Source organism: Oreochromis aureus, linkage group 23 (assembly GCF_013358895.1).
Source record: "Oreochromis aureus strain Israel breed Guangdong linkage group 23, ZZ_aureus, whole genome shotgun sequence".
Classification (NCBI taxonomy): domain Eukaryota; kingdom Metazoa; phylum Chordata; class Actinopteri; order Cichliformes; family Cichlidae; genus Oreochromis; species Oreochromis aureus.
The window spans coordinates 32,024,690-32,040,218 of NC_052963.1; the positions used below are offsets into that span (position 1 = coordinate 32,024,690).

General features: G+C 39.5%; 1 protein-coding gene across 2 annotated transcripts; it reads right to left on the bottom strand.

Annotated features, from left to right (window-relative positions):
* Window positions 1-9,201: 9,201 nt before the first annotated feature.
* Window positions 9,202-15,258, bottom strand: lrrc8db (leucine rich repeat containing 8 VRAC subunit Db). Of its 2 annotated transcripts, none has more exons than XM_039606341.1 (2): window positions 14,562-15,258; window positions 9,202-13,470 (listed from the first exon to the last, which is right to left on the bottom strand). In XM_039606341.1, the coding sequence occupies exon 2, from the start codon at window positions 13,466-13,468 to the stop codon at window positions 10,913-10,915; it is 2,556 nt and encodes an 851-aa protein (XP_039462275.1). In that variant the 5' UTR covers window positions 13,469-13,470; window positions 14,562-15,258; the 3' UTR covers window positions 9,202-10,912. The 2 variants fall into 2 exon arrangements, with proteins under 2 accessions (XP_039462275.1, XP_039462276.1); XM_039606342.1 differs by lacking the exon at window positions 14,562-15,258 and adding an exon at window positions 14,221-14,313.
* Window positions 15,259-15,529: the final 271 nt, after the last annotated feature.

The following is a 15,529-nucleotide window of genomic DNA, read 5'->3' on the forward strand; positions in this document are numbered from 1 at the left end:
TCTATTTCTCTTCACAAATGCATTGTGTGCACCGGCCGGCCCAATCCATCACTCAGCGTCTGGCGGGAGAAAAAGCACTTTCCCAGGGTGGGTGTTTTCTAGTTCTGCCAGCGCTGCTGTTTCAGTGGGCACCCGTGAGACCTCGCTGATGGACACTCTGGTCATCACTGGCAGGGTGCTTTGGGACTCTCTTCAACCTCGCATCCCTCCCTCTGCTTTCCCCCCTACTCCCCCTTCTCTCTCTACCTCAGCCTGTTCCACTCACCTCGTGTTTTCACCAGCACCTTCCTTTGTCCCAGCAGTGTTGTGCACTCCCTTTTTGACAATGATGACTATTGTACCTGTCTGAATTCTCTCTTGCAAAGTGGCTCGGCCTTCAGAGACCAGCCACACTTTGTTCGAGAGCTAGGGCCTCTCAGGATGAGATTTTGACCGCATGAAAACAAATAAGCTATAACAATGTTAGCAGGGAGGTAAAGAACCCCATTTCACCACGTAATTGAAGTACTGTTTAATCAATCATTGCGTTTAAGTAGATGGTTCCATTCTGGAGGGATTCTCAGCGGTAAGGCCGAGGTTCTGTACTCGACATCTCTCTCTCAGTGCCTCCCGTTCAGCCTCATTTTGCATCACAACCGGGCAGAATGCATAAAAAGAAGGCTTCGTGCATGCATGTGCTCAGAACAATTATGTAGAAATAAATCTATTCAAATTGAAGTCTGCTCCAGTTTTACTCCGACAAACTGAGATTTGATTTCCAAAATGCTCACTCGTCTCTTCTACACAAAGAAGCCAGCGGGGAGAGGGTGCAATCGCTGGAGAAAAGTGGGCTGGAAGGCAAATCTAGGTGATGCGTATGTTCTTAGAGTGCCCCTGGGTCTTCCATGGGTAGGTAGGATCTGACAAAAGAGATCTGTACAGCAAAAAAATCCTCCACTCTGCTAGAGCATGGGAAATTAAGCCCAGATAAAGATTCTCTCTTAAACATACTCCCTTTTCTCTTTTCATCCCTCTTTTCCCCCCCTCCCTCTGCAGTGGCAGAAGAAATTACCCATTGTACCATTAGATAAACCCAAACAGCCCTCTCCGTAAGACCTCCAGTTCCTTGTGCAGTCCCAGCTTGGCGTCCCTCGGGTGTTTGTTCAAAAGGAAAACTCCGCGGTGCCTCCGGGGGATGTTTAACTCATTGCAGTGGCAAGTATTTAGAGAAAACTCAACAAGTTTGAGGCTGTCAAAGCTAGAATCCAACTGTCAGGCTGAATTATGTCTCCAAGGCGTCTGATGTGAGGTAATGACCAATTGCATCATTTTGACAAACCCACCATCGATGAGAACTAGGGCAGACGGCGATTGCTTTTGCACAAGTGTTTCATTTGAATCTGAACTGCTGCTGCTAAGTGCATTAAATGATGCTGATTAACTAAGATTACGGCTGCAGCAGGGATGTGATTTCTGTTTTGATACGGAGCATAAATTGAGGCAGAGCAAACAGTTTTTTGAGTGGCTGATGAATAATTGAAAGTCAGCAGAGGGTACATCAATAAAGTGGTAATGAGGCGTATTTGTGTGAAATTTCTAATTCTCAAACTCTGTCACTCTTCTAGCAGTCTATTACTTCCATTATTACTGCTACTGTAACTGCTGCTACAGCAAATTATGACTGCTTATTGTTAGTGTTGTTATTAATTGCTACCTGTCTCTCATGTCAGTGAGGTATTTTTAAAAAAACATTCTATGTTTTCATATCTTTTCAAGACTAACCCAAAATAAATTGCAATAATTTATTACCTCAGCGCATGATGTGTAAATATCTTATGCAAAGTAGCTGTTTCTTCCATAATTAACTATCTCACATTTTCATTATCACAAATTCATTATTTCACCATGCCATGGATATTATTCATCAAATGTAGGATATTTCGGACCTTAACCACTTATTCCCACTCTTCATGCCCTGTGCCCATTTCTACCCCCCAAAATAATGGTGCCAACTACGTCTGCATATCTGCAATGATGCGTATCTATTTAAATAAATCCAAAATATATCCTGAATCCTACTTTGGTATCAGTTTTTCATCATATCAGTTGTCATGTCATGTTACTATCTCATCCTAAAACAGAATATTTCCAAACCCCAGCCTACACCCTCACCCCTATTGTTGCTATCATTAATTGACACATGGTTCCTGTCGTGTCATGCGGCTATTTTATCCAGTGCCGAATTATTCTTGAACCTTGTCCTAGACTCTCTAACATATCCCTAAATCTGACAAGTGATGTCTCAGTAGAGGTATTTTTTCATGCCCAGTACCTGTTTCACCCCCAACTAGAAGAAATTTTAGTTCTTAACCAGGGTTAGTATTATGATTGTAATCATGATTTTTGTCATGTCATACACCCATTTTTTTTATCATGACTTCTCCCACTTTCTATTGTGTTATTAGTAATAATAGTATTTTTTAAAGCTCATAACAGAGCTGTTTTGTCATGCCGTTTAACTATCTTAATCAAAAATAGAGCTGCCACATTGTTTCAACTACTTGAACTGAACTTGTGCTGATTTAGATGCATTTTGTCCTTTGATATTGTCCAGTATATAATTTGTGTTCATGTAATTTAAAAGCTAATCCAGGAGTGAGCACTGAAAGCTAGCTTAGGCTGTAAATGCTGCAGCATGTATCGTTCATGCAACATAATTCTGTCAATAAAGATATTTTCTAAAATATATAAATTGCAGATATCTTATTTCCACATTCGCCAAAGCTATTTTGTTGTTATAGATTTCATTCAAAACAGATTCTATCCTAAACCTGACCCCTAGTACTATATTAATAGTAGCATTAATAGTAGCATTAGTACAATTAAACCTGTTTCTTTTTCAGTTTACACAACCATTTCATTCAGACTACATTTCTTTATTGTAACCTAAGTCTGGCTTAAGGGTTAAGGAGCTATTACAAAATTAAAATAGACACTAACCTTTAGGTACACAAAGCACTTCAGATTCTCTGTGTTACGTCTGACTAGCAGGCTTTCAAAAAGTGAGCCTGTGGTGCCCTCTATCTTTGAGTGAAAGTAGAAAAGAAAGGATTACTGGTCAAATGGAAGCAATTATTCCTTGACAGTTTAATTCTGTTGCAGTCATCTGCACTTCACTTAAATTTTTATGTCAAGCAGGCACTAATCTACGATTAATATTAAACTGAATAAGAGATTATTTTCCCCACAAAGAGCTTTCTATGTATAACTATGTATAACTGATGCTGAATAATTTGCTTTGAGAAAATGACAAAAGCAACACTTTGAATGTTTTTATTTACAACAGTGTCTACGGGTCACTTTCTTTGGAGTAAAACTGTTCCTTTGTTCTGCCTTTTTCTAACACAGTTGTGGCATGTTGTGTCCACCTGGAGTACTGTTGACCTTCTGCGAGGCAGCTAGCTAGTTAAAGAAGTCCATTTTCAAGGCTGTTCTTGCTCATATCAAAACTCCATTATAGATTTTACCTCCAGGGGAACCCAGGGCTCACAAGGTCCTTGGCAATTTTACCTGAGGAAGAAGCTAAAAGGATTTGAATCTCCAAGGATGGGTGAGGAGGAGGAGGGTGTGAGGACGAGAGTGAGGGTGGGATGCGCACCCCAGGACCCGAGCCCCTAATCTTTCTCTGCCAAGCAGGGAGCAAAGCAGAGCAAAAATGGAGATTTGGAGATGGTTCAGTGACACTGAACCCTGAACATCAGGGCCTCCAGAATTGGTGGAGGAGGCAGACAAACCTTGGAAAAACAAGAGGTGGAAAAGAAGAGCTGAGAGATTGTTGTCGAGGGATTGCCAGGGGAGCTGGTTTCTGCTCCCAGAAACAGAGCATCCAATACATTTAACATATATGAAAGAACAACAGCTCTCTCCTCACACCATCCTTAACTATGTGTACTAACAAGACAGATGGAGGCCAAAGATGCAGACAGATCACATCAGGACATCTGTCACTTTATGGCAACAGCCTCCTTAATAAGTGACAAGGCTTCCTCACCCCGTGGGCACATGATGGGGGGAGGCGGGGGTTAGAGTCTGAGCAGTGGCTGTGCAAAGCAGCCGTCAAAGTCATGCAGTGCCCCCTTTTTTTAAAACAACTTGTTCCAATTACAGCCAATCACATGCGATATGTGCTCTTGATTATCATCCTGGGCAGTAGACATCAAAGCTGCCTTCTATGGGTGCTGACATGTGGCTGTGCAGTAATTAGTGGACTTCACTGGAGAGAGTTTCATCACCAAATGTTTTCAATATACTGAATGTCTTAATTTGCAGGGAGGAGGGGGGATGGAGGGGTGCATTCATGTTGGGAGAGAATAATGCCCCACAGAAATAATTAAAGCATAATTACAGCTCATCAGCTGTGCAAGTGCTCACAAAGTGCTGTCGCTGAAGATCTGCCGCTTTCCTCGGGCTATCAGACAAGGAGCAGGCCACATTCACATCCAAAACTCACAGCACAGCCCCAGTTGGACCAAATAGATCCTCGTGTCTTATTACCAGAAATACCACCAGGAAAATGACATAACAACCCAAATTCAAATGAATTTATCTTGCTGTTACACTGGTGCTTATTATCCTCAATAAACACCTGCTATTGCTGAGAATATGTTGTCTGCCAAGGACAAACCAGGCAGCATGCATCAAACCAGGAAGCCCAGAATGCATAGCAGGTCGTTAAAGCAATAACTTGTCTCCTCGGCTGACGTGTCAAACTCTATGCTCCGTGCAAGACGGAGATGCACAGATTGAGGAGCCAGTCAACCTTTTAAATTGACATCATGTTAGCTCTGTCCCCAGGATGAAGCATGGCTATGTCCCGTGATGACCACTTCATACAAATATGGCTGGCAGTGCAGTCCTGTAAGGAGCAAAGTGCACGCTAAGTGTTTGTGACGAGTACTAAGGCCATTGCTTGATCCCAAGGAAGTAATGAAGGCGGGACTGTAGGCCATGTGTTTTCTCCATCCACCTGATGGCAGACTTATAACAACCCGGGTGTCAGGCCGACTTAAAGTCATGCATCCTCTCTCTGCTGCTGTGCTCAGAGTTATCTTGACATATGTTTACCCCTCCCAGCCCAGAGCTGAGGATCCAAATGGCACAATGGTCGCCTTCAAGTCTGCTCTGATGATGTTGCCCGCCCTCTATGTAAATCTGTATTTGTGTGTGAGTGTGTTTGTTTGCATGTGTGCATGCTTAGCAGAACATGATCTGTAAGAATGCCAGGATAAAAACAGATCGCCCTCTAGTGGTGAAAAACATGCAGAATGAACCATAAAATCACCATAATGATGCTGCTTCAAAAAAGAACATAATGGTAAACTGAAACTCTGATGTTAAAATAAAAATTCGAATATAAAACACATAATAGATTGTAATAACATGTTTATTATACATTATTTACATACATTTATGTTTTTAGTATATGCATCATAGGGACCTCACAGTGAGTGAACGCTTGATAACATAATAAGTAGATGAGCACACCAAGAAACAGTTAAATCCCAAATCACAACAAAAGTCACCCCAAGGACCTTTATATTGTAAGGAAAATGCCCTACAATAATACAGAGAGAACCCCAACATTCAGAAAACCCCCTATGAGCAAGCACTTGGTGACAGTGGAAAGGAAAAACTCAATTTTAACAGGAAGAAAACTCCAGCAGAACCAGGCTCAGGAAGGGGAGGCCATCTGCCGTAATCGGTTGAGGATGAGGCGAGTAAGACAGGACAAAAGACAAACTGTGGTAGCGAGCAAGGAATGAATAATAACTAATGATTGAATGCAGAATGTGGTATAAACACAGAAAAAAAACTCATTGCGCCACATCATTAGAAGCAGCCGATGCCTTCTGTTTCCTGAATCCAAATTAGGACATGGTTAAATTAAACCTGGGTAAATTAAATATGTTAATTTACCTGCTATTGGTTTAGTTAAATAAATGCATTAACCTTATACATAATTACCAAACTGTTATGGCATCAAACTTTCAGGAACTTTTTGTAAAGAATGTTGTGTAATACATATATGACAAATGCAAGAAAAACAAAACGCCCCTTCGTCATCATGTAATAACCGCTTAGTGATTTACTATCTATATTATATCAGTTCAGTTCAGTTCATTTTTATTTCAAACATATACATTCACCAACATTTCATAAAATCATTCCATGCAGTTGTTTGAAAAGGAGTAGGCTGAAGTATATACTTATTTAGCCCTACCCCCTCAGGTTTACATCCTCATCATCTAAATTTGAACAACAAAACGTTTACAATGCCTTCAACTTAGAACATAATAACATCACAAAAAAAAAAAAAAAAAAAAAAAAAATTGTCATGTTCAACAAGAAAATCAAGAAAATAAACATCAGTTTGACTGCTGTCTTGGGTTAATTGCATTTTCTTCATTCTTATACTTATTTAAAATTTCTTTTTTGAGTTTTATTTTAAACTGGTTTATATCACTACTGACCTTTATTTCTTCTTTTAACTCATTCCAAAATTTAACTCCCGCTATTGAAATAGACATCCTTTTCAATGTTGTTCTTACTTTTTGTAATTTTAAATTCCACTTCCCTCTAAAATTATACCTCCCTTCTCTTTCTAAGAACCATTTACTTATTTCGATTGGGAGCATCCCTTTCCTTGCCTTATATATTATTTGCACTGTTTTAAACTTCACCAGATCCTGGAATTTTATAGCTTATCTTAATAAAGAGCGGGTTTGTGTGAGCCCTATACCCTCCTGATTTATTAGTCTAATAGCCCTTTTCTGCATTATAATTATAGTCTGAATATTACTTTTATATGTATTTCCCCAAACCTCTACACAATAACTCATGTATGGTAATAGTAAAGCACAATATAACATATACAATGTTTTCCTATATCTATATTATATCTATATTATATCATTCAAGAGCATGCTGTTAAACAGTGTCACCAGTTAGTAAAGGTATTAACTGGGACAGTGACCAGCTTTCAGCAAGAACCTGTGTTGTTTTCCATTTCAGTCAGTTTTGATTAGTGATACAATGCTCCACACTGGTATCGATATTAATACTGATATTGGTATCAGTCCTTTACATGACAAAATTACAAGTTTGGATATCAGAAGTAAAACAGTATAATCAAATAAAGATCAGGGTAATCAAAGATAATCAAATAAACTTTGAATCCACTAATGAAAACTGCGTCTCAGGCACTGTATATAAATGATGCTTGGAGCACAGATGTCTGACTTGTAAATCATACATAAAAGCTGGACGTTACCCACAGAGATTTTCTGATTACTTGAAGCCTCAAAGAGAGTATCTCTATCATTATGTTTTAAAGTCAGGTGTGATTAGTAAGAGGTGGATTGAGGGCCCCACTGCATGGTCATAGGCCTGCACTAAACCTTACCCTGCTTTACCATGTTGGGAATCGTAATTTACAAATTAAAAATAATGCTGGATTGAGTAAGAGTTGAAACTAGTGACTGAGACCATAAACTCATCAGGATACTATTAACTTTACTGTACAGTCAACCCGTGTTGGTCATTAGAAAGAACATTTGTTTAGGGCACTTTCACATTGCTATCACTTTTCAGACCCAAACGATGCAATCATGTTTATTTCTATTTTCACAGTCTATAGTTGTGTCCACACAGATGTATTATTAACAGCTTAGCTCTTTAAGGGAGGGAAAACAGTGTATTGATTCTGTATTTGCATTTGCAGATGTTCAAGGTTGTGATATCAGTACCAACAGACATGAAAAGGGGGTGTCGAGCCAGCTGTAGTTTAAATAAACCTTCATATATCCACAATAGGATGCTTCCTCATCTGAAGGTTTTTTATATTTTTAGTTATATTGTAGGAGGCTATATTTTTGGAGTTACATTCCATGTACTACCCTGCAGCATTGCCTTGCTTTTATGACTTTATGAAACTGACACAAGTTGCACATCTTAAGTAGAAAGTAAAAATTAGGCAATTAATTTTGTATGCCTTAAACATGAGACTCGTGCCTTACTGGTGCTCTAGAAAGACAGTAGTGTCAGTAATAATAAAACTTAAATATGTAACATGTATAAAATAAAACTATATATTAATATAATATAATAAAATGGGCATGGAGCATTGTCATCGTAGCGCAATGATCTGTGGCAGTGTGACATGATATAGTTCTGTGATATAAGAAGGTCTGTTTAACAGAGGTGCTGAACTCATTTAACTGGACCACCTACAATCCTATTTAATTTCAACTGGACTGAACCAGGAAAATATTGTATGATGACTTCTAAAAAGTTTGTTTTTAACCCTCTTAATCAGGGGCGCCACTAAGGGGGGCCCAAAACTTGCTGGCCCTACCAGTGCCTCCCAGTTACACAATTTAGAGATGATAAATTACACAGTTTTAGTTATTTGTTAGTAAATTAAGTGCAAATCGCTACAGTTTAATTTAAATGGTCCATATTACTGTCTGATAAATATCTTAGAATAACAAGATAAGGTGGATGTTTGAAAACATACCCAATGTAGTAAATACTACTTAGAAAACAAAAACACATGTAGGAACAAATTATTTCCACAAGGGGGCAACACTACACAAGAAATGTATTTAGTTTCAGAAAGTCTTCCACATTTACAATGTTTCACTAGTTTGAAGTGTACCACGTTTGACACCAAATTAAATATTACAGATAGATAGATAGATCTATTTCATTCATTTCATCCTGGATAGCTTTGGCATGTTCTTCCTGTTATGAATCCTCTCCGGCTCAGCTTCCTCCCACAGTCCAAAACCATCCATCTATTAGGTTAAATGCTCATTCTAAATGGTCTGTAGGTATGAATTTAAACGTGTGTGAATCTTTCTGTGTTGACCCTGCAATAAACTGGTGATGAATGTAGTACATAGGCAATACTAAAAAGTAGAAGGCTGTCAGGTAAAAAGTGACTGTTGCATTTTTTCATGTAGCCCAGGTGTGTGCAGGTGTCTGGTAAAACAACATGTCAGCAGTTTTCTTACTGCTGGAGGAGAAAAACCGGTTCTGGCTAAGCAAAGAAAATATGTTTAAAAAAAACAAACAACCAAACAAAAAGAACAGTGAGATATGAGACATCAAGGCTTTCACAGCACAAATATACAGAATAATTCCACATTTTTGTGCTTAAAAGTATTTCAGTGCAATTTTATTATAATTTCTAGCATTTCATAATAGCAATAATAACTGTGTAGCATTCCTTTATTATATATCATAGCGCATTTTAGAAACAGGTTTACAAAGTGCTGTGCAGAAAAACACAGAAAACACAATGTAAATACACAAAAAATACATGAGAAATATACTGATCAGAACAGTACAACATAACTAGACATAACAGCTAAAGTAAAAATAATAATTAAACAAAGCATCTTTGTGATTTGGCTGAAAGGATTATGGTGTCTATTCATTAAAAAAGAAAAAAAAAGATAATTAAAGACTGAAGCAGTAGCAAAAGAGGTTAATGGAAATTTCAACATATAGGTGTACATCTTCAAAATGCATGATAAGCCTAAAGAAGGTGGAATCGGTTAATGAGAGTATACAGTTAACTGTGGTTTATTGGTTAGTGGTAGTACATGAGGAGGGTGAGTGAAGGTAAAGACTCCAGCTTGTTGTGCATGAGAAGTGAGGTTCCTGACACTAACAGTTTTGAAATGTTTACAATAACAATACAGATGAAGTTGAGATTTTTGAAGGATTCAAATCACATCCTCATTTACAGTCTCCATGATAGCTTTGGTTTTGTAGTTTTAAGCACATCTCTGTAATTGTAACTGAAATGCATTTAAAAAAAATCCAAAAAGCGATACCACTTCCCATAAACGGCACCCTGTTATCTCTCTCGTACAGATTCGATTTGAAAGTAGAGATAAAGTGCTTGATAAAAACACTAAAACCAGTGAGCTCTGTTTATTATCCAGGAAAATGACAACATTGTTTCTGAAAAGAGATGCTTCTGTTAACTTTAAGTATTAAATGTAAAATGTTTGTTAAAAGAGAAAACAGCAAAAACAACAGAAAATAAATAAGGCACACACAAAAACAAAGAAATTAACATTATCTGATTAAAGTGCTGCCATTTTGAGAAATAATACTTTTTTTTGTGAGAGTTACATGAAAAGATTGATAGAATGTATTCATGCTAAATATAGAGCTACAGTTAGCTGAGCTCAATATTAAAGACTAAAAATACGGAGAAACCACTTGATTTTGTTCAACAAACAAGATGAATACTGTATGCTACTTATTTAACTTTAAATATGCATGAATGTAATTTCATGGTCAGTTCACGGATTGTAGCTGTTTCCCCATTTTTCCAATCTTTTTGCTAAGCTAAGCTAAACTAAGCTAATCATCTCCAGGTTGCAGTTTTATACTTCATTGTCAGATATGGCTGGAGATGCATGCAGGCATCAATCCTTTTCATCTCACTCTTTACACAAAATACTCATCGTAAAGTTAATCTGAAAAAACAAAACAAAAACAAAAAAACAAATTAAGTCACCGCAATAAAGGGGTACACTTTCAATAATATATAGTTTCCCATTAATCTACTATAGATGTTTGTGAATACTATGGTAAGAAGTATAAGGTGTTTGAGGTGCTGCTATGCATTTACAATAACTAAAAATAAAAGGAAAAAGGGAAAGAAATCAAGACAAGACACAAGCCATGACATTTCCAGTGGTACCAACCCTGTATTTGCTATACTATGTTTACTGTGTACAACCCTAAGAGCCCAACATGTGCACTCTAGTCAGCTTTTTTCTAGCAGTGATGCACTTAAAAAAACAAAGATTTGAGAGAAAATGGCCGACATTTGATGTCATATAGGATGTAACTACCGTCCATCACTTAAACATTTACATCCATTAGCAAAAGAAACACTGGTTTCCTGATTGATGCTCTCTTTTACTTCAATTGGAAGTGAGTCAAAGAGATGATCCTCCACAATCAGGCAGCTCCTGCGAAGGAGGGAACACTGACCAAGCTGAGCTGGGAGACGATCCAGACAGTTTCCCTTCAATTCCAGATGTGTGAGCTGAGAAAGTTGGCCAATTTTCTCTGGAACAGAGGAGATACAGTTGTGGCCAAGGCATAAAGTCCTTAGTTTGGTGCATTTGAACAGTTGCTTGGGGAGTGCCTCGACTTTGTTACCTGCAATAGCAAAATATAGGAGGTTCTGGAGAAAGCCCACCTCTGGTGGGATTACCACTATAGAATTATGGCTAACATCGAGGTGCCGCAACTTGAGAAGTGTGAATAATGGTGAAGGTAGAGATTCCAGCTTGTTGTGTGAGAGATAGAGCGACTCCAGGTTTTTAACATGGCTGATTGACAGTGGAATAGTGATGATCTTATTGTGCCAAAGTTTGAGACACGTTAGTCTTTTCAGGTGCTGAAAGCTGATGACCTCTTCAATGGTGCGAATGTTGTTGGATTTGAGATCAAGTTCCTGAAGGTTGTTCAAACTGAAGATGGCATGAGGGATTCGTTCCAGTTCACAGTTATGCAGTTCCAGTTCTGCAAGGTTCATCATTTTCTTCAAACTGTTCAGCACTAAGAGCTTTGTACCATCATTATGAATAACCAGCTTTAACAGATGTGGTGACAGGTCGGTTATGTTTGTAGGGATCTTTGTGAGGTTGCTTTTGAGGTGCAGAATCTTCAGATGCCTGAGATCTCGCAGGGACTCAAGTCCAATCAGTTTGTTGTTTTCAGAGTTCAGGTTACCCACCAAGTAGAGTTCCCTTAAATTTTTCAACATGTATACCCAGCTAGGAATCTCTGCAACATCTGTGAATTTGACATGAAGGCATCGGAGGTGATCACGAAGGAAAATGAAAGCTGTCTGCTCAACTTTGGCAGGACAGTGGTAGAAGTGCAGCTCCTGGAGGTTTGTCATTTGTGAGATCTTCGCTGTTATTTTGGCTTCTGGGATTAATTCTAGTTTCAGAATTTCCAAGTCAGTGAGATCAAACACAGCATCCGGAACTCCAGACAGCATGAAAAGATGAAGTTCCAACTTATCTTGAGGATTGCGCGTTACATGCTGGCGCAACTTGTCAAATGTCCATTCATGGTTCAGGCTGATTTCCCGAAGTTTATTCTCACTCACCTCAGAGAGAAAAACCCCAAAACGCTTTGAATACAGCTGGTCGTATTGATCAACCATGTGGAGAAGGAATGCAAAGTCATTTTTAACATCAGGAATGTCACTGAAGCTGCTCTCCTCTCTGACTTTTTCAAAGGAATACTCCTTGAGTGGTCGCCGAAAAAGCCAGAACAGTGTGTATATGCAGATCACGCCATAAACGCATATGAGAGCAATATAACTAACAAGGAGCTTGTTTAACATAAATGCCATGTTATGTGTACAATGGAACTTGGTATATCCAGTCAAATGCTTTATTTCAGGCTCACACACATGGTCAAAATCTATATAAGCAACAAACGTCATTGTGTAGCACAGGATCAAAATAAATTTCACAGTTTTGATAACTGTCTGTATGGCATAGAGTCTATAAATCAAATCACTGTCTTCAACATGAGCACGGAATTTCCGAACTTTCTCAAACAGGGCCTTCGCTTGCTCGCCATCTTTCTTGTCCAGTATAGTCATGGAGGGAATTTCACTCACAAGCTTTTCAGCAGAAAAGGTAACCCCAGATTTAGTCAGCACCGGAGCGGACTGGTTCGGACTCCCCTCCTCGCTACTTGTGGACAGATGTTTCAGGAGAGAGGAGGCCCCGGCCAGCCTCTGCTTGTTCTCTGACGAATCCTCGCACGCAGTCTCAGACAGAGCTTTGGTAGTCCAAGGTGATTCAAAACACTTTCCCAGTATGGAAACAAAATGTTCTACTTTTGAGCTTGTTTTGGGGTATTTGAACCAGAAGTTGCTACTGACCATCAACACAATAGTGTGAATTAGAGCAAGGTATGGGAAATATTTTGAATACCAAGGTAGGGCGACATGGTAGCACATCTGGTTGACAAAAACATACTGCTGAAAATCCAGCTTGGTCCTGACGCCTGTAGGATAGGGCTGTCCGATGGTAGCTGGTTGTGTGAAGTGAATGGTAGGCGTGACGCTGTCGGGAGGCCTTTTAGCCATGAGAGGAGCAGCTTGCTCCCCAATGGCACTCTCTTTGTTCCAAAAGCCATTGGTTGGCTCTGGCGCTTCAGGTTCCAAGAAACCCCCGGACCCCTCTGGAGTTTGCTCCAGAATGGGAAGACAAACCACTTGGTCCTTAGTTAACTGCATGGTTCCAGAAAATATGGCCAACATCAACATGACAATACCAAGATAATCCATGAAGACATCCCACCATGGCTTCAGTATTCTGTAAGTTGGCTGGATGTCATTCAGGGAGGCTACTTCTGTGAGCGTGAACATTCCTGCAACAGAAAACAACTTTAGTAAGAAAATGTGCATAGGATTATATCACAGTTGATGTTCTTGTACTGAATTGTTTTCGCATAATGTCTCGGTCCATAATAAACCCACACATGAAGGAGTCTTAGAACTACCTTGTAAGCTGTTTACAGATATTCTCATCCCAGTGGTACTCTGTAAAAGCCTTCCCTGACTTAAAAAATAAAGAAATTGGGGAGGTGACAATGTTGTAGATGTCACGCTATAATGGACAATTGCAGTTTAACATGTCCAAGTGCAACCTTCTTACCATTAATCCTCCCTTTTTTTCACTTAAATTAAAATGACTCCACTGCAATCACATTTATTCTCATAAAGCTGGATCCATTAGGGGTTTAGTGAAAAAATGCACAGCTAGTATCCCTGTCTCAAATTTCAGCTACAGCTACATTTCTCAGGAACATTTAGAGCAGACTCAGAGAGGACAGCCTCTTGGGATTGTAGCTTTAAAGAGGAGCCCGCACTTGAACTGAGACATGATATGAGATGTCAGTGTGCAAAACAAACGGTGCAGTCTGCAGAGCAGCTGTAAATCCTAAGCATCTATTGCGTCTCTTTTCTGTTCCTGGTTTTCTCTGCACTTTCGTGACACTGTCATAGTGGCTCTAGAGAGGCTTAACATGCTGAATACTGTTTGAGCACTGAAAACACATGATACAAACAGCTGCTTCGGTGTTGCTATTTAAAGAAAAAAACTAAATATAATTGTTTACCCCTGCGAATAAATCTGTTGTGTGTAAAGCATGAAGGTCACTGTTTTCCATGGGGCTGCAGAGCAGGCTGAGACCGGCTCCAGCAGCAAGACGCATCCATGCACTCAAAACAAGAGGTGGGGGATGTACGTGACGCCTTTAAACGCAGCACAAAAAAATCTGTCTTCGGCTGCAGAAAATCACTTTCACATTAAAACAGTACACTCCGTGCAGGTTTAATTCTCTGTCCAGCTCCACTAAATTTCATAACGCCATATAGCCTGCTAATGTTATTGAGCCAACGCACTGCGGGTACATTTAAAGACCTTAGATGATTTACACTAAAACAGCCACATACTCACCTTCAGGGAGTCTGATCCGGTTTTGCGGATGCCAGCAGTACCGAACAACGCCTCTTCTCACTTGCCATGTTTCCCTGATGAGATGAATCCGTCCATTCTTCGCACTAGTTCAACCGTGGGCCTGCCGGCAGAGCTGTAAGCAGCTTATCTGACTACCCCTACTCGGCTTCAGATGGTCCGGTCCTCTGCCTCTGACTGGGCGATACAGCCGGCACGGCAGCACCAGCTGCTGAAGGTGAACACCGTTTGTTTGATATGCTCGTTCACCGGGGCCGGACCACCTCAGGACTTTGCACCAGGTCCGTGAAACTGTGCATTTTTCATGCGCAGGTGAAATCTTCCCTAATGTTGCGCATGTTTTCTGTCCCACATCAGGATCTGACACGACGGCACAGAGCGTTTTGAAGCCCTTGTTTCAATTGACAGCAAAGTGCAGGATGAGCCACTGAAGTTAGGGACCGTGGCAAAAGTGCAAACGCCACATTTAAAACTGAAGCTCGGCTGGTTTAGTAGAGAGTGCAAGAAAACACTCAATTTTCTGATTGTCAGCCTTCACTTTCAAACGGGAACATGCGAGCCCTTTTTTATTACACTGCATTTCCCCTTTTAATTAATAAAAAAATCTTTTACTGACAGCTGCAACCAAGCCCCCTTTGTTTACAAAGGCACATTTCATTCACCAAAAGGCAAAAACGTGACCACATCTTGGAATTACATCTTACAGTTTATGGGTTACAGATTTCATGAGCTTGTAATTACTGAATAACAAATGATAACTGTGAGAGAAGATTTCTTTCATTTTCCTTTTTTGTAGATGCAAAGCATTTTCACAATTGCTGAATCAAATAACATAACTTTTTAAAAAATGCCTTTTTGGGCTTAAATATTTTTCCCAGATAACCATGTAAATTATTTTGTAGACACTTCATACCAACTACATTGTTTTTTATCTGAGGCCCTGTGCACTT